The sequence below is a fragment of the Nomascus leucogenys genome, chromosome 21, assembly GCF_006542625.1.
Source record: "Nomascus leucogenys isolate Asia chromosome 21, Asia_NLE_v1, whole genome shotgun sequence".
Lineage (NCBI taxonomy): Eukaryota > Metazoa > Chordata > Mammalia > Primates > Hylobatidae > Nomascus > Nomascus leucogenys.
This window is the reverse complement of record NC_044401.1, coordinates 47,044,811-47,068,387: the sequence shown is the minus strand read 5'-3', so window position 1 is coordinate 47,068,387 and position 23,577 is coordinate 47,044,811. Positions and strand designations below refer to the sequence as shown.

General features: G+C 45.7%; 1 protein-coding gene across 3 annotated transcripts in view; it reads right to left on the bottom strand.

Annotated features, from left to right (window-relative positions):
• The window catches only part of LOC100589116 (plexin-A1), a 334,429-nt gene extending 313,386 nt beyond the window's left edge, over positions 1-21,043 (bottom strand). For 2 of the 3 annotated variants that reach the window (XM_030801674.1, XM_030801675.1), the window contains exon 1: positions 20,870-21,023. In XM_030801674.1, coding sequence (XP_030657534.1) covers positions 20,870-20,956 — 87 coding nt within the window. In that variant the 5' untranslated portion in view covers positions 20,957-21,023. Of the gene's footprint in view, positions 1-20,869 lie in introns of all 3 variants that reach the window. The other variant, XM_030801673.1, reaches the window with a different exon arrangement.
• Between the last annotated feature and the right edge of the window lie 2,534 nt (positions 21,044-23,577).

Below are 23,577 nucleotides of genomic sequence, written 5' to 3'. Positions count from 1 at the left end.
TGCTCCTTGACAATGCACCTGGTCACCCAAAAGCTCTGATGGAGATGCGCAAGATGAGTGTTGTTTTCATGCCTCCTAACACAGCATCCATTCTGTAGCCCATGGATCAAGGAGTAATTTTGACTTTCAAGTCTTATTATTTAAGAAATTCATTTCATAAGCTTAGAGCTGCCATACATAGTGACTCCTCTGATGGACCTGGGAAAAGTAAATTGAGAACTCTGAGGAAAGGACTCACCATTCTGATGCCATTAAGAACATTCATGATTCATAGGAAGAGGTCAAAAAATCAATATTAATAGGAGTTTAAAAGAATTAGATTCCAACCCTCATGGATGACTCTGAGGGGTTCAAGACTTCAATGGAGAAGTCACTGCAGATGTTGTGGAAACAGCAAGAGAAGTAGAATTAGAAGTGGAGCCTGAGGATGTGACTGAATTGCTGTAATCTCAGGATCAAATTTGAACAGATGAGGAGTTGCTTCTTATGGATGAGGAAAGAAAGTGGTTTCTTGAGATGGAATCTGCTCCTGGTGAAGATGCTGTGAACACTGCTGAAACAACAACAAAGGATTTAGAATAGGATCATAAACTTAGTTGATAGAGTAGCAGCAGGGTTTTAGAGAACGGACTCCGATTTTGAAAGAAGGTCCACTGTGGGTTAAATGCTGTCAAACAGCATCGTATGCTACAGAGAAATCTTTTGTGAAAGGAAGAGTTGATCGATGTGGCAAACTTCATCGTTGTCTCATTTTACAAAACCGCCACACCAACCACCATCCCGATCAGTCAGCAGCCATCAACAAGAAGGCAAGACCCCCCGCCGCAAAAAGATTATGACTCACTAAAGGCTCAGATGATCATTAGCATATTTTGCCAATAAAGTATTTCTAATTAAGGTATATACACTTTTTAGGCATAATGTTAGTGTACACTTGAGACTGCAGTATAGTGTAAACACAACTCTTATATATACTAGGAAACCAAAAAGTTCATGATTTGCTTTATTTTGATGTCCGCTGTACTGTGGTATCTGGAGCCATGCCTGCACCATCTCCCAGGTGTGCGGTATCACCTTTTCCCTTCCTCTGAGCCCCTGACAACACACATGTGCTTCTCAGAGAAGTACTACACCTCCCACCTGCATATCCTGATGATTTTTAAATACCTTGAGGGCTAAGCCTGAATCTCACTCATCTCTGTACACCTCCAGTGCCACACATACAGTAGATAATCAAAATACTGCTTGACTAATTTCACCTCAGTTCCCCTAATGAAGACTGGATAGCCAAAACTCTCATTCATTTTAGAGGATGTGAAATAGGCCTAAGGGTGTCATAGAACAGTTTACTGAGACGAAACAGCAAGCTGGGGATCAATCCAGCATAAAAATCCTTAAGAGTTCACTTTAGTAAATATTTATTAAGTGCCTAATATGTGCAAGGCATCATAAAACACAGCTGAGGGAAAGACATTAAAAATTACTGTAAGACAAAAGACATGATCAGCAACTCCGCTTCCAGAATATCTCACTGAGAAAAGTACTCCCCCATGTACACAGAGGCACGTGGAAGGACACTCACTGTGACACTGGAGGAAATAGGGAAAAAAGGAAAGGAAATCACATAAACATCCAACGACAGAGAACTGACTGAGAAAATTTCGGCATATACATCCTATAGAATTTTATGGAGCCATTAAGAAAGAACAAGGTAGAATACATATACACTGTCATGGAAGACACATGAGATATACTGCTGATTGTTTAAAAAGTCATAGAATTTTTTGTATATCTCAATTCTGTAAAAAAAAAATGCAGACGTACAAATATAAATGTTGCTGAATTTGAATATATGCATATACACATATCCACAAGTGTGAATTGCATTTGGATTTCACATGCATGCACATGAGACACATATACAGATCCGCTCCAGGGAGAAATCTACAAAACTGCTTAGCAAAGTACTCAGAGGATGAGGTCCTGAAAGTGGGGACAGGAGCAGCTGGGGCAGGATTTTCACTTTTGGGACTTTTGTATCTTAATTTTTTACCATGAACATTTCCTTAGGAACAAAAGATTGTAATAATAATAATAATAGAGTCCCTGTAGTATTTAAGATATATACAATCAAATAACTAGTTAAAGACATATGACAAGAGAAGACCAAACATATCAATGGAAGGGAATAAGGAGGCCATAAAGAAATCTTTATCTCTATGGTCAGTTGATTTCAACAAGGGTGCCAAGACGGTTCAGTGGGGAAAGAGCAGTCTCTTCAACCAATGATGCTGGGACAACTGGATATCCCTTGCAAAATAATATAGTTGCACACCTACCTTACACCATATACAAGAATTAATACAAAACAGATCTGAGACCTAAACATTAAGAGCTAAAACTATAAAACTCTTATTAGAAAACAGAGGGCTAAATCATGATGACCTTGGCTTTGGCAATACATTCTTAGAGATGACACCAAAAGCATGAGCAATGAAAGAAATAAATAATTTGACTTTTTCAAAATTTTAAAGTTTTGAGTACCAAATGACACCATACGGCAACTGAAAAGACAACCCACAGAATGGGAGAAAATATGTACAAATCATATACCTGATAAGGAACTTTTATCTAAAACATATAAACACCTTCCAGAATTGAATAATAAAATGAAAAATAATCCTATTTAAAAATGGGCAAAGGATCTAAATAGAAATTTTTCCAAAGAAGATATACAAATGGTCAATAAGCACATGAAAAGATGCTCAACATCATTAGTCTCTAGAGAAACACGGGTTTAAACCACAATAAGGTACCACATCACACCCACGAGGATGGCTATAATTAAAAGGTCAACTTGTAATGGTCAGCCATAGTGGCTCGCATCTGTAATCTTAGCATTTTGGAGGACCAAGGCAAGAGGATCACTTGAGACCAGGAGTTTGAGACCAGCCTGGGCAACACAGTGAGGCCCTTTCTCTAAAAAAAAAATTTTTTTTTTAATTAGCCAGGTGTGGTGCCATGTGCCTGCAGTCCTAGCTTCTTGGGAGGCTGAGGCAAAAGGATCGCTTGAGCCCAGGAAGTCATGGTCACAGCAAGCTATGACTGCACCACTGCACTCCAGCCTGGACAACAGGTGAGGCTCTGTTTCTAAATAAATAAATAAATTTTTAAAGTCAAATTATAATAAGTATTTGCAAGGATGTGGAGAGTTACCACTTGATATGGCAATTCCACTCCTCACTACATACCAAAGACAAATGAAAACATGTGTTCACATCAGCATTATCTGTAATAGCCAGAAAATGGAAAGGACCCAAATGTTCATCAACCAATGAATGGATAAGTAAAATGAAGTATATCTATACAATGGAGTATTATTCAGCCATAAAAGGGAATGAACTACTGACACGTTATAACATGGAGGAACCTCGAAAGCACTACGCTAAGTGAAAGGAGTCAGACCCAAAAGGCCACACTGGACAGCGTATTCTACAACAGGCAAATCTCTAGACACAAAAGTAGATTCGTGATTGCCTTGGGCTTGGGGAAATGCAGGGACCGGGGTGGGGGCTGATAGCTACAGGGTAAGTAGGATTTGGTGGGGAGGGTAGGGGGTGGGGGTGATGAAAATGTTCTAAAAATGATTGTGGCAATGGTCACACATACCTGTGAATACACTAAAAACTATTAAATCACATGCTTTAAATGGGTGAATTGTATAGCATGTGAATCACATCTCAATAAAGCTGTTACAAATAAAAAGGGAGAGAACACCAAAAACAAAGAGGAGCAGCCCAGACAGGAAGTCAATGAGAACAGCACAAGGAGGGATTCCAGTGGCCGGAAGCAGCCAAGCGAGGGATGGGTTCCCTAAGGCAGGTGCAGACTTAGACACAGGAGAAGCTCTATCCCATGGGCGGGACGGCAGCGGTGACTGCAGAAGGCAGAAACCTCATAGCCTAGGGCAGGACACTGAGGAAGAAGCACAGATAGAAGAGACCATGCGCCTGCCGCCATAGGTTCACTTTGGAAGGCATGGGGTGGAAGGACTTGGATGAAGCCAGCACAGAAGGAAGCTTGGAAGTCAGGCAAAGGGAGAGGTCCAACCATCCCGAGGAGACGCTGAAAGTTTGTGAGCAAGGAAACATCATCACGGCCTGCGTGGGAGGTGGGATGAAGGGCTCATCTGGTGGCTGCCCTGACTGCAGGGAATGAACAAGAGCACAGAGTTGAAGAAAAGGAGTTTTGATCTCAAGTTCGTGGAATAATTTGCATGAGAATGACAAAAAAAGGGAGGAAATTAAGAAAATTATTCTAAGAAGGCAGCAGATCCGTTTGATTGCAGGTAAATACAAAAATCCCACATTGTAAAAGGGAGAAACCTTCCCAAGTTTGCCCATTTGCTCCTTTTTTGCAGCTGTAGCAACTAAGACCCTGAGTGAGTCAGTGTATGGGAGAATGAGGAGAAACATCTAAGGCCCCAAGTCCCCAGTAAGCACTTAGCCACATGCTGAGGGTGGAAACAGGACACCAGGCTGGGTGCAAGGTGACAGCAGGAGCAACGTGGAACATCCTTCCCCGTAGGTGGGGACACAGAGCCGGCACTCAAGAGGGAACACTTCAGGGAACTTCCTGAAGCCAGCACTTCAGGGAACACAGGCTGAACGAAAAGATCTGGGCATCCAAATGGTGGCTGAAACTGGCTAAGAGCTGATTTTTAAATTTTCAGGAAACATGTGCTGGTTGACTTCATGACAGCAGTTTGGAATTGGCTACAGTGGTATATCCACCATAGAAACTGGCCAATGCTACAAACCAGGCCCTTTGAGGGAGGTGAGCCAGAGTTTCTAGCAGAGCCAGCTAGAAATTTACCAGCACACGACTGGACAGCACCCCCTATTTCAGAGTGGACCCTGTGGGAATGCACCAGGCCCCTGAGGGACTAGAAGCCCCGGTTGGGTGTCCTGAGGGAGGTCAGCAGTGAGGAATGAACCTCAGGGGTCCTGGGATCTATGTGGATGAGGACGAGGCAACCACGACACGTGTGATCTACATGACAGTGGCAGTCACAGCTGACGATGTCCTAATCCATGCCATGGAAAAGGGCTGCATGACCGGGAAGACCAGGCCCTGCCATGCAAAAGACTCTTGGCTGGGTGCAGTGGCCCACACCTCTAATCCCAGCACTTTGGGAGGCAGGTGGATCACCTGAGGTCAGGAGTCCAAGACCAGCCTGGTCAACATGGTGAAACCCATGTCTCTACTAAAAACACAAAAATTAGCCGGGCATGGTGGCAGGCACCTGTAATCCCAGCTACTTAAGAGGCTGAGGCCGGAGAATCATTTGACTCCGGGAGGTGGAGGTTGCAGTAGGCTGAGATCATGCCATTGCACTCCGGTCTGGGCAACAAGAGTGAAACTCTGTCTCAAATTAAAAAAAAAAAAAGAAGACTCTGATAGTGCGGCCCAGGCAAGGAGCAGAGGAAGCACCCTGTCCAGAGGCAAACAGACAAGGGAGCCATAACCACAGCCCACTGTCCCTCTTTATGAGGCACTCACTGTGATGGCAATGCGCTAGAAGCAGTGAGCAACAGCACTGACAGGGAGTGACACAGTCCCTCAGTTTCTGGAGCTCACATTCGGATGGCAGGTGACAGACGATACCCAGTAAACACACTGTTTCCCATGTCCTCCCTCACCTAAGCCAGGACGCCAGCAACTGTAAACCTTACCATTATTTTACATGGCCTGATGAAAGACAAAAACCCTAGTGAAACTAACATTCCTCCTATCATACACAACATCCTATCATACACAACATCCCCACTTCAGAAATGCTTAAACGTATGCTGAAGAACCAACGAGGTGCACTAGTGATTGGTGCTATCTACGAAAGAAGAAACGGCTATCATAAAGTGATGGCAGCATGCAGGGCGGCAGGGCAAGAAGCCACATGCACTAGGGAAGCCTGCTTAGCCGTGACATTCCTGTTAAGACGCCCACCCGGGGATGAGATGCTCAACCACATGTACATCCTGAAACCTAGTTCCAGCAGAGGGGAGAAGCACAGTGTCTGAGAAGGACTGAGTCTGGCATGTCTGAGGGCCCCACAGAAGGCCGGCAGGCCAAAGGACAGTGAATTAAAAGAAGGGGACCAGACGATCCAGCCAGAGGGGCAGGCAAAGGCTAGACCGTATGAACCCTGGCCGACCAGGGTAAAGCATTCACATCTGATCTGAGGGCATGAGGAGGTCACTGCGGGGGGTTCTGCACAGGTGAATGGGAGGCTCAGATTTGCCAGCTGCAACCCCAGGGGGCAGGAATGGAACCACACAACTTACTTTGTAAGAGGTTAATGAAAACATTGGCAAGATTCTTGTTGGCACTGAGAGAGTTGTAATTTTTTTATGTTGCCACAAAATACAACAAGTAATATTTTTAATCAACAAATATACATACACACACAGCAGTCATGTGAGAATAAACACCATCTGGGCAGTGCTCCCCGCACCAACAGAACCAGAGGGGAGGCCTCCAGAGCCAGACGGGGCCGCGTGCTTGATGCCACAGCCCGCTGGTCACAGTGCCATCAGAGCTGGCCAGGAGGTCCTGTGTGGTCAGTGGACAGAGGGCTAATATAGAGCAGTACAGAGGAGGAGGAGCTCTGCCCACCCTCCAGCTGCGTGGTGCTGCCCCAATTCTTTAGCTTCTCTGAGCTTCACTGTCCTCACCTAGGAAATGAAACCTCCCTCAAGGCTGGCCTGGCTGAGGCACAGCTCAGGAGCTCAGTGCTTTGCAGTCAGACCAGCCCAGGTTTGAATCCCAGCTAAGCTGCATACCAGCTGTGTGACCTTGGCCAGGGGACTTCTTAGCTCTAAGTCAGTCTCCTCATCTGTTAGATGGAAAGAATTAATTGTACAGACTCTACGGTGATTTCCAGGATTAAATGAAGCAATCTACACAAAGCAGTTGGTACAATGTAAACAACTGATATTAGCTATTAAGGGAAAACTGCAAAGTGCTACACAAATATTAATTATAATCCATACCAGGCACATATTGGGTACATAAAAATACATGAGTTTATCAATAATAACAACAGTTAGCATTTGCCACAGACCATCAGCACTGTTCTAAGTGCTCTCCATGTAGCTTTGCAACCTTGAGCAAGTCTCTTCTCAGCTTGTCCATACTGTACACAAAATTAAATTGGGCAGATTCTTTTTAAAGTGCCCTCCAGCTCTGACACCCTGTGGCTCAAACCTGAACCTGCCCTCACCCTGGAGTAACAGGGGGACACCAAGGAGAGGGGCTTCTTCCCTGCCACTACCCTGGCGCACTTGGCTGGCACCTCCACAAGACTGATGACAAAGTGAAGTCCAAGAAGAGACTCTCTCTCCTCCCCTCTCCAGCCCACAGTCCTTGCCCTACAAGCTCCGCGATGGACGGCGAAGGCGTGCAGAGTAGGGAAGGCCCACAGACAGTCTGAGTCAAAAGCAAGGCCGGGCCAGGGAGGGGCCCAAGCCTCAATCTAAGCCCCCCCACACACACACACACCCCTCAGCACTTCCACCTTAACAAATGCATTTGGAACCCAGATCCCACCTCCTTCCAAGGAAGAAACCAAAATCTGACCCTAACCAAAATGCCAGCCTCATCCAAAAGCAACTGTGAACTTAGAGGCAAGTTACCAAAGGGCTATAAGTTTCTCTTTTTATTTTTTAGAGATAAGGCCTCCCTTTGTTGCCCAGGTGGTCTCGAACTCCTGGGCCCAAGGGATCCTCCTGCCTCATTCTCCTGAGTAGCCAGGACTATAGGTGCATGCCACCATATGGGTTTCTTTATTAAACCATACAGGTCTATGAGTAAGTCACATGGCCACCTCGTGACTAAAAGGTTGTAAGGAGAAAGGTGCCATCTTAAAAACCTCAAGGAGGTATTATCAACAACTGAATGAACAAGGACAGGAGTGAGCAGTGTGCAGCTGACCCAATATAAGGTCATGATATAAGGTCATGAGATGAGAGTCATGATTGTAACTGAGTTGTGCCACCTTACTAACGCTACCTACCTACTGATTAACCTTCATCCAGCACTCACTGTGCACAGACCACCTCACTAATCCTCACAATGCCACACCCCCTTCTACTTGAGAAAACCAAGGTAGAGAGAGGTTAAAGAACTTGCCCAGCCCATGAAGCCGCAGGACCAAAGCCTGACTGCAGGGAAAGCTGCCTGACCCTGGCCTGCGTGCTTAACTGCTGTGCTGCTCTGCTCTGAAGGCAGCAGGCTGCCACCCCAACAGCAAGAGCAAGGGCAGATGCACCTGCTAAGCATCACTCACTGCCTAGAATGCCCCCTAGAAGGGACGACCACCACAGAAGCTAAAGCAATAAAAAGAGGGGCCAAGATTGCTGCAGAAAGGCCAGGGAACCAACCGACTCCCAGCAGGCTCAGCCTCAGCACGAATTTCCCCAACTCCCCTGTCTGGAACCAGTCCCCCTGTCGACCCCACCCCTGCCAGCACCATCCCTCCCCTTACTCTGCTTTGCTTCCTTCGCAGCACTTATGACCACCTGGCACAACAGACCCCAAGCACTTCTTTGTCTTCACTCCAACAGCACAGTGGCTCCACAGGCGCAGGGATTCCATGATGCTCCTGCTGTATCTTCAGGGCTTAGCACACTGGAGACACATGAATTAAATATTTATTAGAGGCCTGGGTCCATAACATGGCACTAGCATGATGGAGTATATAAAGATATGACATCCATGACCCTTCTACTCAAAGAGCTCACGGTCAAGCAGGGTGGAGGAGACAGATACAGAGGGAGAGAAGACAAGCCACTGAGCAGTGGATACGAGCAGCCCTGCTAAGGGCCCAGGAGGTTCAACAATGGAACTCCGAGTTCCAGCTAGAAGGGAGATGGCCTGAATCGGGCTGAATCGGGCCTGAAGGGACGACGGCAGAGAAGGGGTGTGAGCAGAAGGTGGAGTTCCAGAGAGAGGTGTGGCATGAGCAAAGGCACGGAAGGGAGGGAGCTCCAAGGAGCGCCACGGCTCAGTCTGGCAGGGACATGAAAACATCAGGTGTGAGGAGCTGCTGGAGGGCCACCTGTTGAGGGCCTTGGATGGCAAACCAAGGAAGCTGGAACTGAGAGTCAGTGAAGGCTATAAGCAGGGATGTGGTCAGTCTTCTCGTTGCACAGGAAGGTCTGGCAAAGCAGGAGAAGGGACTGAGATCACGAAGGGGCTGGTAGCAGGGAAACCACCACAACAGTGCAAATCAGGAGGAAGAGCACCGAGAAGTGTGACAACTGAAGCAGTGACAGGGAGGGAATGGTTACAAAAGACACCAAGGAAGTGAAACTATTTCAGACCATCTGACTGAATGCGCAGGTAAGAGGAAAAGGGAATGGATAGAATAGCGTGATCTCATTTGTACTTGCAGAAAGGAAAGAGTGCACTTGTATCCACAGCCTTGGGAAAACTCTGAAAGGATTCATGACAAATTGTGGCCAGCTGGCATTTAAAAATAAGATACATTCCACAAGAAGAAGAACTCCTAAAGTAACAGGGATGAGGGAAAACTGATAGCAAGACCCTGAGTATGGCTCGCGGGAAAGAGGCAGGCATCGTTATTGAGCCACATTATTGATCTCTGTGTGGGTGTGTCGTGTTCCAAGTCCATCCATGCAGCTCTGTTCCACAGGCAAACAGGTTGCAGAGGAAGCTACAAGAGGCTACCTCTCTAGAAAGATGTTAGGGAATCCCGGACATACCAGAGCCTAGGGGCAGGCCAGGGTAAGAATGTAATTTCCCCACACTCCAGAGGCAGGCAGCAAAGCTCATGGCTAGAAGAGAAGACTGCAACCCAAGAGTGATGATAAGGATGCCTATTTAAGGCTAATGACAAAAACGACCCTGACTTGCTGTTCCTAGAGCACACTCCATATGCCAGGCTCCAGGTAAGGGCAGTCCCTGTGCAGTGATCGCCATTTTACAGATGAAGAAACTAGAGTCAGGGAGGTGGAACGTGGGAAGTGCTAGGGTCATGACTCAAATCCAAACCCTGGACACTTAACAGGGACCCCTGCATAAGTAAAGGCAGTAACATGGAGCTGCTCTGAGGTGACAAGTAACCCTTTTCATAGAAGGGAAGACTGGGAAACAATGGAATGATCTGCAGTTCCCACTTCCCCCACCGACTGCTTTATGGAGCCCCAGGGAGATGGACGGGCAGAGCATCCGTATACCCACAAAACGGACAACCTACTTCAAAAACTAGTTGAATGTCAAGATGAAAATTAGTATGTTTTTAACCTTAAAAATGTTAACTACCTAGGCACATTTGGGAAGGCGCAATACGGAGGCAGTTTAAGCATTATTCTTTGCATTGAAAGTTCACACAGTTCACAAAGCGAGGCATCACAGGCAGGAGCGGTGTCATCGTCCTCACTCTGAGGAAGAGAGTGAGGTGCAGAGAGTGACTTCCCAAAGTTATACAGTGGGTCAGCAGCCGAGACAGGCCTACGCAGCCATGCTCCATCCACTCAACGCAGTGTTTTCCAAGGGCCTGCTGGGTGCCAGGCACTGGAAAACGAGGAAGAGATCAAATCAGCTCAGGCCTACAGCAGGCAGGCAGGGTGGGCCAGGGCAGGCCTAGCACCAGGACAGTGCCAACGCGGCCGGTTTCAGAAGGACAGGCTTCCAGGTGGCTCAGCCTGTCAGCTCCTGGTGCCAACACCCCGATGCCTGACACCCCAATCTCTGGAGAGGTGTTGCCCAACCCCGTGATCTGAAAAAGATCACCCCCTTGCCTAAGGCTGTTGCCTTGGAGATTTTGTTCCCTAGCTCTTCAGTTTTCCATGAGCTGAAATTAGATGCACCGGCTGCTCACCACAGATGTCAATCCCAGAAAGGCAGAACAAGAAGAGCCCTCGGAGACCTCCTGCATCAAGCATGGCACACACAAATGCCCACAGGAGTCGGACAGGTGGTGGAAACAAATAAAACAGGCCTGATTTTAAAAAATAAAATTTATAAAGCACCATGCAAGGATACCATGGTGTAACTGTAATGAGACTGCACAGCCACCTGAAGAGCGTAGCCATCTTGCAACTCCAACAAAGTGTTGTCACATGAGAATGGCAGACTTTCCATTTGTTCCCCCAAAAAAATCTAAAAATCAATTTTATGTAAAGCCTCCCAACTTTTTTTTTTTTTTTTTTTTTTTTTTTTTGAGATGCAGTCCAGCTCTGTCGCCCAGGCTGGAGTGCAGTGGTGCAATCTCAGCTCACTGCAAGCTCCGCCTCCTGGGTTCACGCCATTCTCCCGCCTCAGCCTCCCAAGTAGCTGGGACTACAGGCACCCGCCACCACACCCAGCTAACTTTTTGTATTTTTAGTAGAGACGGGGTTTCACCGTGTTAAGACAAGATGGTCTCAATCTAAAGCCTCCCAACTTTTAAATGGTGGCAATTACTTAAAATCAATTTCATTAAGTTTCTGGACTCATAGTTTGAGGCAAGAAGAACTGAGCCAGTGGCTTAAATTTTTATCCAACAAGTATTTTATTGACTTGTGCCAATCTCTGGCTTAGGTGCTGGGGGCAAAGAGATGAAGAAGATGTGGCCCCTGTTCATGGGGCAGTAAGGAAGTCAGTGTGGAATAGATCATTTCGGCCCAGGGCACTAAGCCCTGGGAGGGGAGCACAGAGTCTGCAGGGGACACCACCAAAGGCTCCTTCTGAAGGCAACACTTGCACTTGGCCAGCCAAAGGAGGGGAGGAGAATCACAGGCACACATGCATGAAGCAGCTTAGGGTCCCGCAGGATCAAGTGTCCCTGCAGGGAGGCGCAGTGAAGGCAGAAACTGGCGCCCACACATGGAGGACCTCGTGAGCCAGACCCGGAAACATGCCTTTAACCAAGAGGCAAGGGGGAGACATGAAAGGATGTGACACAATCAGCCTCAACTCTGAACAGTCCCTGGGACACAAGAAGCTGGTCACCGGCTGCCTCTGGGAGCAGGACTGACAAAACACAGCGGAAGGGAGATGGGCTTTTCCCCGGGCACCTTTTTCAACCATCTGTATTTAATGACCATCTCCTGGAAACCTGTTCAAAAGTAAAATTTACCTTTTTAAAAAAAATTAGCCTGGTAGCACCAGAAAGTATAGATTTGTGGGAAGCAAGCTAATAAACAACAATTTGTCAGCTGGTCAAGGGGAAGATAGTGTAGGCCTGAACTGAGAGTAAGAAGGACAAAGAGGAGAGAACAAAACTGCTGTAAGGTAAAGCTCAAGACTTGTCATGAATATAGAGAAAGAGAGGAACATGGATGACCACAGCTTTCCGGATGAAGGACTGGATAGTAGAGCTACTCACAACAGAAAAGGGTCATCTCTAAGGGGGCAGAGAAGAAATGCGGGTGAGTCCCATTTGGTCACAGTCAATTAAATGTACCCATGGGATATGCACGGGGGTGCTGGCAGGGGCATTTAGAAAGCTCTGGGTTGGATATTTAGAATCCAGAAATCATGGGTGCATGAATGAGGACAAAAGAGAATGGTCAGGAACAGAGCGCAGAAGGGATAACGGGCTCAGAAACAGTCAGAAGCTCCTACCAGACACAGGAAGGGCAGAGACGGTGGTTGATGCCGGACACCAGTGCCACTGTGGAGAGCAGGAGCAACCCCTTCCAATAGAGGGAAAAGGCAGCACTTGAAGCCTGGGAGAATCAAGGCTGCCTTCCAGTGCAGCACCTTTACTTTCCAAATGTGGGAACTGGCCCGAGATGAGCCTAGTAAGGGTTACAATTAACAACCACCTTACGTTTATATTATTTTATAGATTTATCTTTTACACACAGAGACCTTCAACATTGTACTGTGATACAAGAAAGGAGGAATGTAATGGAATTTCATCATATATGAGGATCATATGCTTTAGTCAGAAGGTGGAAATAACTTTAACTCTTGTTCTATTTAGATTGCATTACTGGTTACACTGTACTACAATTACGATAAAATTTAAAGGATATTCAACTAAACCCTTGAGAGTGATTCCTTCTGCACCTCAAGTACAGTGTGGTTGTGTAGACAGTCCCCTGCTGTCATTCTCATACACAGTGAGTTTCAGAACGACCAAGGCAGAAAAATGGAACGCACCAGGGGGAATCTACATGCAGGTGTCTGGGCCTTCAACCATCTGTCTTTAAGGTGAGCCTCCACTTCTCAGCAGCTGAGGTGGAAAAGGCAGAGAGACCTAAAGTACTGTGCTTCCCTGCAGAATTTGCTTTACCTTGTTTTCTAATGCCTCAGCACTTGTCAGAACATGTGATGGATTCAGGAGCATCAAACAGAATAATACATGTGAAAGCAGCTAGCCCAGAAACCGGCACACAGTGTGAACTCAAGAACCGTTTGTTGGACTTGAAATCAGAAGCAGATACTGTTCATTGAAAAGCAGCAGAGAAGTTGGCCGCCTGTTTTCTGGCTTTCCAAGCTGGCAATTCCTGATGTGGGCTCCATCAAACTGCACTCATCCAAACAGTTGGCCAGGTGAGCTTTACAGCTGTGGAGACCAGAGACGATCTATAATGCAACCCCTTCGCGGTGTCTATGCTGAATGGGTGCATGGAGATGCTACATCATATCTCTATCTTGCACATAAGGAGAAAGACACATCCTTCTGAAGTGTCAGGGCATAAGTCCAGGTCTGGGATCTTCTGTTTACCACATTGCCTTTAAGTGAGTCAACTAAGATGAATGCTGCAACCAAAAAGCAGACATTCTAGAGTGAACAGGATCCCAAGCACAGAGTTTAACATCCAGCAGGAAGAAAAGAAAGAACAGGAAAAGTAATCATATAAAACATATCATAAGGAACTTCCATGTTCAAGCTGAAACAGTCAAGGAGGCAAGCTCAGAAGCATTTCACTAGGCAATCACATGGCGGAAAACAAAGTCTGCTGCACACATCCAGACCAGGTCTGTGTTAAAGCCTGGAAGAATAAGATTCTCATGCACAGCTGCCACAAGATTCAAGATTGCCAGCCTGGCTAGAGAAGGACTGCCAATTCATTAATCCAAGCATGTAACCCAACATGTATATATTAATGAGCAGACACTAACATGAAAATCCAGGATTTGCCTTCTTAGAGCTTATAAAGGGAAAAAAGGACATAAGGACAGAGAGAAACCAGTGGCTGTGACTATTAAAAGACAAAGTTACCAATCTGATAAGGGGCATCTACGAAAACCCTAACACACTTAATGATGGAAGACTGAATGCTTTCACCCTAAGTTCAGGAACAAGGCAACAACGTTCACATTCACAACTTCTATTCAGCATTGTACTGGAGATTCTAGCCAAAGCAAGAGGGCAAGAAGAAGGGCATCCAGACTGGAAAAGAAGTCAGTCTTTATTTGCAAACAACATGATCCTACTTGTAAAAAGGCCTAAGAAATCCACCCCAAGAAAAACCCTACTTGAACTAATAAATGAGTCTAACGAGGTTGCAAGATACAAGGTCAATATACAGAAACCAACTATATTTCTATATGTTAGCAACAACAAGCCCAAAAATAAAAGTAAGAAAATGTCTTCATTCACAATAGCATCAAAAATAATAAAATGCTTGGGAATACATTTCAGAAGTACAAGACTTTTACACTGAAAGTACAAAACACTCCTCAGAAAACTTAAGAAAGATCTAATGAATGGAGAGATATTTCATGCATACTAATTGGCAGACTCCATGTTGCTAAAATAGCAATTCTCCCTAAAGTAATCTATTGAGTCAACAGAAATCCTATCAAAATCCCTGTCAGCTTCTTTGCAGAAGTTGACAAACTTACCCTAAAATGTATTTAGAAATGCAAAGGATCCAGAACAGATAAAACAATCTTGAAAAATAACAAAGTTAGAGGCCTTACACACCCCAATTTTGAAAGAAAGCCACAATAATCAGCATGACAGCATGGTATTGGCATAAGGACAGACATAAAGATCAATGGAACAGAACTGAGAATCCAGAAATAAACCCTTACGTTTATGTGCAATGGATTTTCACAAACGTTCCAAGATAATTCAATGGGGGAAAGAATAATCTTTTCAACAGAGCCTGGAGAAATAAGATCTCATGAAGCAAACATTGATTTAGATCAGGGTTCAGCAAACTCTGGTGCTTGAGCAAATCTAACCCACCACTTGATTTTGTAAATAAAGTTTTACTGGAACACAGTCAAAACCACTCACTTAAACATATTGTCTATGGCTGCTTTCCCCTAGAATGGCATAATTGAGGACAGTCATCCTTTGGTATCCATGTAGGATTGGTGTCAGGACCTCTGTGGATACCAATATCTGAGTATGCTCAAGTCCCTTATATAAAATGGCACAGTATTTGCGTATAACCTACACACACCTACTATACACAAAGATACCTTATAGCTCAATAATAAAAAGGCAAATAATCCAATTAAAAATGGGCAAAAGATCTGAAAACACATTTCACCAAAGAAAATATATGGATAGGCACATGAAGAGATGCTCAACATCATTAGTTATTAGGGAAATGCAAATTCAAACCACGATGAGATACAACTTCACAGCCACTAGAATTGCTAGAATCAAAGATAATAACAAGTGTAGGTGAAGATATGAAGAAATTGGAATCCCATACATTGCTGGTGGAAATATCAAATGGTACAGCTTCTTCAGCCAACAGTTCAGCAGTTTCTTTAAAAATTAAACCTGACAATTCACAAAATTCATAAACTGAATGACCCAACAAATCCACTCTCAGGTATCTATCCATGAGAACTAAGAACATTTGTCTGCAAAAGAACAACTTGTAAATACATAAATGTTCAGAGCAGCATTACCCACAATAACCAAGAAGTAGAAAAAATGCAAATGCCCTCAACTGGTGACTGAATAAGCCAAATGCAGTATATACATAAAACAGGATAGCATTCAGCAATAAAAAGGATAGACTACTGATATATACTGCTACATCAATGAACCAACATCAAAAACATTTGCTCAGTGAAAGAAGCCAGAAATAAAAGATGCATGAATCATTTACATTTACAGTCAGTCCTCCGCATCCATGGGTCCAATGGAAAACATCTGAGAAAAAGAAACAATAAAAGATAATATACCAATAAAAAAAATACAAATCTTTAAAAACACAGTATAACAACTATTGACATAAAGTTTACACTGTTTGGGTATTATAAGTAATCTAGAGATAATTTAAAGTATACAGGAGAATGTGTATAGTTTATATGCAAATACACCATTTTCCATAAGGGACTTGAACATCCAAGGATTTTGGTATCCATGGGGGTCCTGGAACCAATGACCCATGGATAGGTCATTTAAAGATCAAGAGGTGACTATCTACGAAATGTCCAGAGAAGGTAAAATTATAGAGAAACAGAATAAATGGTTACCTGGGACTGGGAGTGGGAATGGGGAGTGACTGCAAACAGGTCAAGGCATCTTTTTAGGTCTCATAAATGTTCCAGAATTGGATTGTGGTGACAGTTGCCCAATTCTGTGTAAATTTACTAAAAAGCATTGAACTGGGTGAATTTTATAATATGTAAAATGATGCATCTGAATAAAGCTGTTTTTTTTTTTTCAAGAGATGGGGTCTTGCTACATTGGACTCAAACCACTGGGCTCAGGTGATCCTCCTGCCTCAGCCTCCCTTGTAGCTGGGACTACAGGTACATACCACTGCACCTGGCTTACACCTGTTGGTTTTTGTTTTTAAAGAAAAATCAGCGTCACAGGTCTGCTCTTGACCAGAGAACTGCAGTGTGGCCTCCAGAATAACATGTTCACAGCCCTGCCTGGCATTTGGGCCCTGAGTCTGGCCTCACCACCTGCCACATCCTCAAGCATCCTACCCTCCTTGTGGCTGCCAAGCACATGGGCTATGGAGTCAGAGACCCTGAGGTTCCAGCTCTGTGACCTTGGGTTACCTCACCTCACTGAACCTGTTTCCTCACTTCTGAGATGGGGATAATGACCCCTCACAAGGTAAGCATGTGGAATTCCTGGGGTGATGCTCTGAATACACCTGGCACAGTGCTTAGAACAGAGTGAATATGTACACTCTTCACAGGGCTGGCTCAGGCCACAGTCAACATCTCCTCCTGAGAGGCACTGCCTGACCATCCCACCTCAAGCAGGCAGCCCCAGTAGCTTTTGCACCCTTTTTGTTTCCTCCTTAGCTCTGGCAGCTCTTTGAGTCTTTTGCCTGTGTCTCTTCCTTTCTGGTCCATTCTCCCTACTGGGCTGAGGTCTCTACGATGACAGGGTCCTCGGCTTTGTCCCTCATTGTCTCAGCAAGGCCAGGCCCAGTGCTGGGCAAGTAACATGAAGGCAGTGGACATTCACTGAGGTGAGGAATAACTGGCAGCTGCAGGTGCAGCGCTCTGGCACACGGCCTCTCTGGCATTGGCATATTGAGGGACTCTCTTGTGTGTCTGACTACATTCTTCTTGATCTTCCCCTCCACCGTGGTCCAGAATCAGCCTCATGGGACCAATCCATGATGGTAAAGTTGATCAAGCCTGGAGAGGATAATGACTCTAGGAACATGCAAGTGACTGGAACAAGGGTGGACTCAGTGGTGGGAAAGGGGAAAAGGCTGGTGAACAGTGAGGGGTCTGGATGCTCACAAGCAACCAACGTCAGCTGAATCACCAAAGAGGGTGGCTCAGGTGGAGAGGAGGAGAGGGAAGGCGGACACATACGCGCCATGACTGCCATGTGTGCCTTCTCTTACTGAAGGATGAGGTTAAATGTACTGGTTGAAACAAAATATTTATGTATTTCACACATTTGGTCTGAAAACTGGAGTTGAATATAACTGCAGCATTTGCATTCATCAAATTTCTTTTACCTTCCATGGAATTACGGTTCGAACACACTTTGTGAATTTATGCAAACTAAGTATGTAAACTAGCAAGGCCTAGCATTTAATCTTTTTTTTTTTTTTTTTTTTTTTTTTTTAAGACGGAGTCTCTCTCTGTCACCCAGGCTGGAGGACACCGGCATAATCTTGGCTCACTGCAACCTCCCCCTCCTGGGTTCAAAGATTCTCCTGCCTCAGCCTCCCAAGTAGCTGGGTGTACAGGTGTGTGTCACCACGCCCAGCTAACTTTTGCATTTTTGGTAGAGGCAGGGTTTCACCATGTTGGCCAGACTGGTCTTTAACTCCTGACCTCAGGTGATCTGCCCACTTCAGCCTCCCGAAGTGCTGAAATTACAGGCATGAGCCACCACTACTGGCCACTAACACTTAATCTTATAGGGACAAGAACATTTTCTAAGACCAGGCCTCAGGAATTAAATACAAATGGTCATTAAGAATATTCAACTTGCTCTAAAGAAGCTGGGGCAGATCTTCTTTGGCATCTGCTTCTCATTAAATTAACTGATATGTTCACTTTGGCAACTGTTTTGATGATCTGGCAATCTTTTTCACTCACTTGCCTAAAGACAAGGTGAATTCCTCAACCCTCAAATAACTCTGCTAACAGAAAAAGTCCCTACACCAAAACATCCTTTCTTCATTACCATCACCTCCTTTCTTCAGTTTTCCTCTTTCAAACACAAGCAGAAGGATGGACATGGCTCTCATAACATGGGGCTGTGCACCTTACTGTGCACCTCTGGACAAGTCATTTATCCTCTCTGATTAGTTTGCCCAGCTGGAAAAGAAAGCAGTCAGTCACCAAAGTTCCTTCTAGTTTTAAAACTAAGTGGGGCACTATCATCCCTGTCAGGACAGGTACAGTATTGTCACAACATTTTCAGGCTGTCATGGGGGGGTGGGGATTACAGAAGTGAGAAAAAGTTGCTTTTTGCACCCAAAAGATCTTAATTAAAGTCCCAGAAGTTACTCAGATTAACACCTTGGGCAAATTCCTTAACCCCTCTAAGCCCAATTCTCCATCTTTAAATACAGAGAATTTATATGTTGCAGAAGTATTTAAGAGAACTAGAAATAAAATGTACCTGTCTTATATAATACTCAAAAAACATGAGGTTTCCAATCAACTTGGAAGAAGGCACGCCCAAAGGCACTCCCCTGAACCCCTAAAGACTCCAGCTTAACTTTCCAACATTCCCCAAAACAGGAGACCAAATCACATGGGTGAGAGCGCGCAAACAGAGCCAAGCTTCTTTCTAAATTCCAATTCAGGTTCCTCCCTCTCGGCCTTCCAACACAAGCCATCTCCTCCCCCATTTAATCTTTGCCACAAGTGAGGTCCACAAAACTATACAACACATAGCAAGCACCAAATGTGCCAAGTACTCTGCTAGGCTAAGAAGAGAGGCCTCCACAAAGCACTCTCTCTGTGCATTTCCTTAACACTTTCACAGACATCATCTTATCCTAGGCAGTACCTAGGATACATACACATCCAATTTTTTTTTAATGTGGCCATTGAGGCTCAAAAGAGTTTTTTACCCAAGGTCACACAGCTAATGAGCCAGACCTCCTGAAGTCTGTCTTTCTAAGCCATCTCCCTAATTCCTCCTTAATTAACTAATTCACCTACACCCAGCTCTGTGCATTTCATTTAATCCTGGTCCCTTTTACTGGGTTCATTCTTCTCTCCGCAGTTACTTACAAAGCACCTGCAGGTGTAGACACAGGTGGAGGAAGAGGCCGAGCACAGCAACATGCCCTGGAATTGGCTTGTTTCAATCCCAGCTCTCCCACTTACTATTTACATGACCTTGGATCAGTTCCTTCACCTCTCAGTACCTCAGTTCTCCTTAATCTATAATAATGCGCTAAATAGGGCTGTTGAAAATTAAATTAGTTACTTACAAAGGGTTTAGTCCAAAGCATGGCCCCTACACTGCAATGAGAGCTGCTTTTATTCTTCTGGGTTCTGGGGACAGTCTTCAATCAGACAGGAACCTTAGCCTCAACAAGCTTACACTCTAGCGGTAAACGCAATAAACAAGTAAACAATTATCAACAGAAGTGATCATTGTGATGAGTGCTATGAAAATAATAAATGTGTGACGGGGGGTGGGAGGCTACTTCAGATTGGGTGGTCAGGGAAGGATTATCTGGTGATATCTGAACTACAACAAGAATTGCAAGAAAGAGCGGGATTTAAGGAGAGCTGAAGGAGAGAGAACAGCCGGCGCACAGACCCTGTGCTGAGCCAGCGGCACTCTCCAGGAAAACACGGCGGTCCTGACGCTGAGGACGAGGTGCGGGTGCCACGAGACGGAAATGGCCCGAGATGCAGTCCCAGAGGTCGGCGGGCAGCTGCCAGCTTTGGAACCAGGGAAGGCATCATCCAAGCGCGCTAGGAATCCACCGGAGAGTTTTAGGCAAGGAAGGGGATCGGATCTGAGCTACGGTTCTTACTGCGCCCCTCAGATGTGCTGTGGAGAACAGACCGGCGGGGAAGAGCTGAGTGCCCAGGCAAAGCCCAGGTGGGAAGCACCGCGTACCCAGAACGAGAGGCGCGCACCTGAGGAGTCACGGGCTGGGAGGCCGGGCGCAAATTCAAGAAACGTAAAAACTAAGCCGACTGGAGCCAGGACGTGGCCAGAGCGTCCCTCGTGTCCCAGGGGCCTCGCACCTGTCCCGTTCTCCACTCCTTCCCTGAAGCCGGTGTCGCGAAGCTCCAAGGCTGCCAGCCTCGGGCTCGCGTCTCGGTGCAGCCTCCTTCTGGCCTGAGCCCCCGGAGTCTCCCAAGTCCCATGCCCCTCACGCGTGGAAGGAGCCCCGGCCCCGCGCTCCGCCCCACACCTCCCCCGCCCGCCCGCGGCCTCCACGCCCTCCCCGGCCCAGGCGGCGCCGCTCACCCGGACGCCCTGCAGCACCCGGACCCGCTCCTCCTCGTCCACTCCGAAGGACACCCTACGGCCCTCGCTGCTCTCCGTGCTCCCCATGGCGAGATATTGGAGGGCAGGCAGCCACCAGACCCGAGACCCGGCTCCAGAGCAACCCGGCCAACAACGCTTTCCAAGACTCGCGCGGCCGCGGCACACGCCAACAAAACCACGTCCTATTGGCCGCCGCCAGAGGCTTCACCAATCGGGTGGCGCTGAGTCGCGGTGCCTTGTGGGGGTTGCAGTCCTTCCGTCTGGAGGGGTGGGGGCGTGGCGGTCTGTGCCTGCTAGAGTGCGTTAGGCGGAGGCCGAAGACGTGTACCGGCGGAGGCCCTGGAGTGGTGGGCTGGGTGCAGGACAGGGTCACGTTCTCGCTTTGGGAGCTCACCCTTCAGGGAGAGCCAAGGGTGATGTTCTGAGGCCAGGAGACACCGAGACGGCCAAGGCGCTCTTCTGGAGGCGAATTTCTGAGGGTTCACTGCTCCATTCATTCAGCAAACACGTGTAGAGCGGCACTGGCTGAGCGCCAGACAGGCAGGGACCTGGCCCTGGCATTACAGCGCCCCTCAAGACAGCAAGTGTCCTGCCCTTGAGAGGTTTACAGTGCAAGGGGGAAACAAGTGAAAAGCCAAACACGCACGCAAGGAAACTGACGGTGATACACAGAAAACTGCATGGCGGTGCCACGAGTGAAACGAACAGAAGGAGGCCTCTTTTAATTTCAGTGGCCAGAGCAACCTCTGAGGAAGAAGCTTGGAACTGAGCCGGAGGGAGAGTAGGATTTATGTAGAAGAAGGTAGGGGAAGAGGTTTTCTGGGAGCCTCAGGCAGGAAAAGAGAAAGAGGGCTCATCCCATGGCTGGAAAGTGAGAAGAGGGCAGAGGAGCGGTGAGGACCCAAATCATGTCGGGTCTTGTGAGGCAGGGTCTGACTGTGGGTTTTATTCTAAATGCCCCGGGAGGGGCATTTAGACCCTATGTGTAAGGGAGCACACAGACGGTTGCCAGTCATAGACACTGCTACCTTTAACTAAGCCCCTTTTTGTTCCTCTGAGTTGCTGAATGGCTTTGATTTGCAAAAGTGTGCATGAAGCCGAGCTGAGGAAAACTAGATGGTTACATGAAATAGCCAGAAAGTATTTGGAGCTCCTATTGGCAACCTGGAAAGAAAGGGGTGAGGAGGAGAGAATGATTGAGAGCAATGAGGCTCTGAGATTGAGAATAGCTCAGGGTGAAGAAGCTAGTAAACATCCCAGAGCTGGTGTGACCATGGAATCTTTAGGAACAAAGGTGTCTGCTAGTTTCATTCAAAATACTTTATTGGCACATCCCGCTCCATCCCCTCTGTCCTCCATTTCTTCCCTATAAGCAGAGCCTGCGTAGGGGATTCTGGTGCAAGGGGTTTCCCCGGGGAGCACCTCAGGAGAAAGGAAATTAGGGAGACAGGCTAAGGGGGGTGGGGACAGGGGGCCGTGGGGAAAACTGAGTAAAGATGTGGTCAGGCCTGGTCTTGGGCTTTCCTTTGTCTCTTTTCCTTGGAGGTTTATGATTACTGATTCAATCTCCTTACTCGTTATTGGTCTGTTCAGATTTTCCGTTTTTTCAAGACTCAGTTTGGATAGATGGTGTGTTTCTGGGAATTCGTCCATTTCTCCTAAATTATCCAGTTTCTTGGTGTATAATTGTTCATAGTAGTTGATTATGATATTTTGTATTTCTGTGATATCAGTTGTAATGTCTCCGATTTCATTTATACTTTTGTTTATGCGAATTATCTTTTTTCTTGGTTAGTCTAGCTAAAGGTTTGTTAATTTTGTTGATCTTTATTGTTGATCTTTTCTGTTGTTTTTCTAGTTTCTATTTCTGCTCTCATCTTTTTTATTTCCTTCAGTCTGCTGACTTTGGGGCTTAGTTTGTTCCTTTTCTAGTTCCTTGAAATATAAAATTAGGTTGTTTGATGTCTTTCTTTTTTCTTAATGTAGGTATTTTTCGCTATAAACTTCCCTCTTAAAAATGTTTCTATTGCATCCTGTAAGTTGTGGTACCTTGTGTTTCCATTTTCATTTGTCTCAAGATACTTGTTTATTCCCTTTTTGATTTCTTCTTTGGCTCATTGGCTGTTCAGGAGTGTGTTGTTTAATTTCCACACATGTGTGAATTTTCCAAAATTCTTCCTATTATTGATTTCTGACAACAAACTATTCAAAAAGAAATTAAGAAAACAATCCCACTTACAATAACACCAAAAAGAATAAAATATGAATAAATTTAACCAAGGAGGTGAAAGAAAGATGCATACAAAAAATTGCACACTAAAAATTGTAAGACACCGTTGAAAGATACTATAGGAGACATAAATAAGTAGAAAGATAGCCCGTGTTTATAGATCAGAAGAATTAATATTGTTAAAATGGCTTTACTACCCAAAGTAATCTACACATTCAATGTAATCATTATCAAGATTCTAATGACATTTTTCACATAAATAGAAAAAACAATTCTAACATTTCATATGGAACCACAAAAGACCCCAAATCACCAAAGCAATCTTGAGAAAGAAGCAGAAAGCTGAAGGCATCATACGTCCTGATTTCAAACTATATTACAAAGCTATAGTAATCAAAAGAGTATGGTACTGGCATAAAAATAGATACATAGATCAATGCAGAAAAATAGAGAGCAC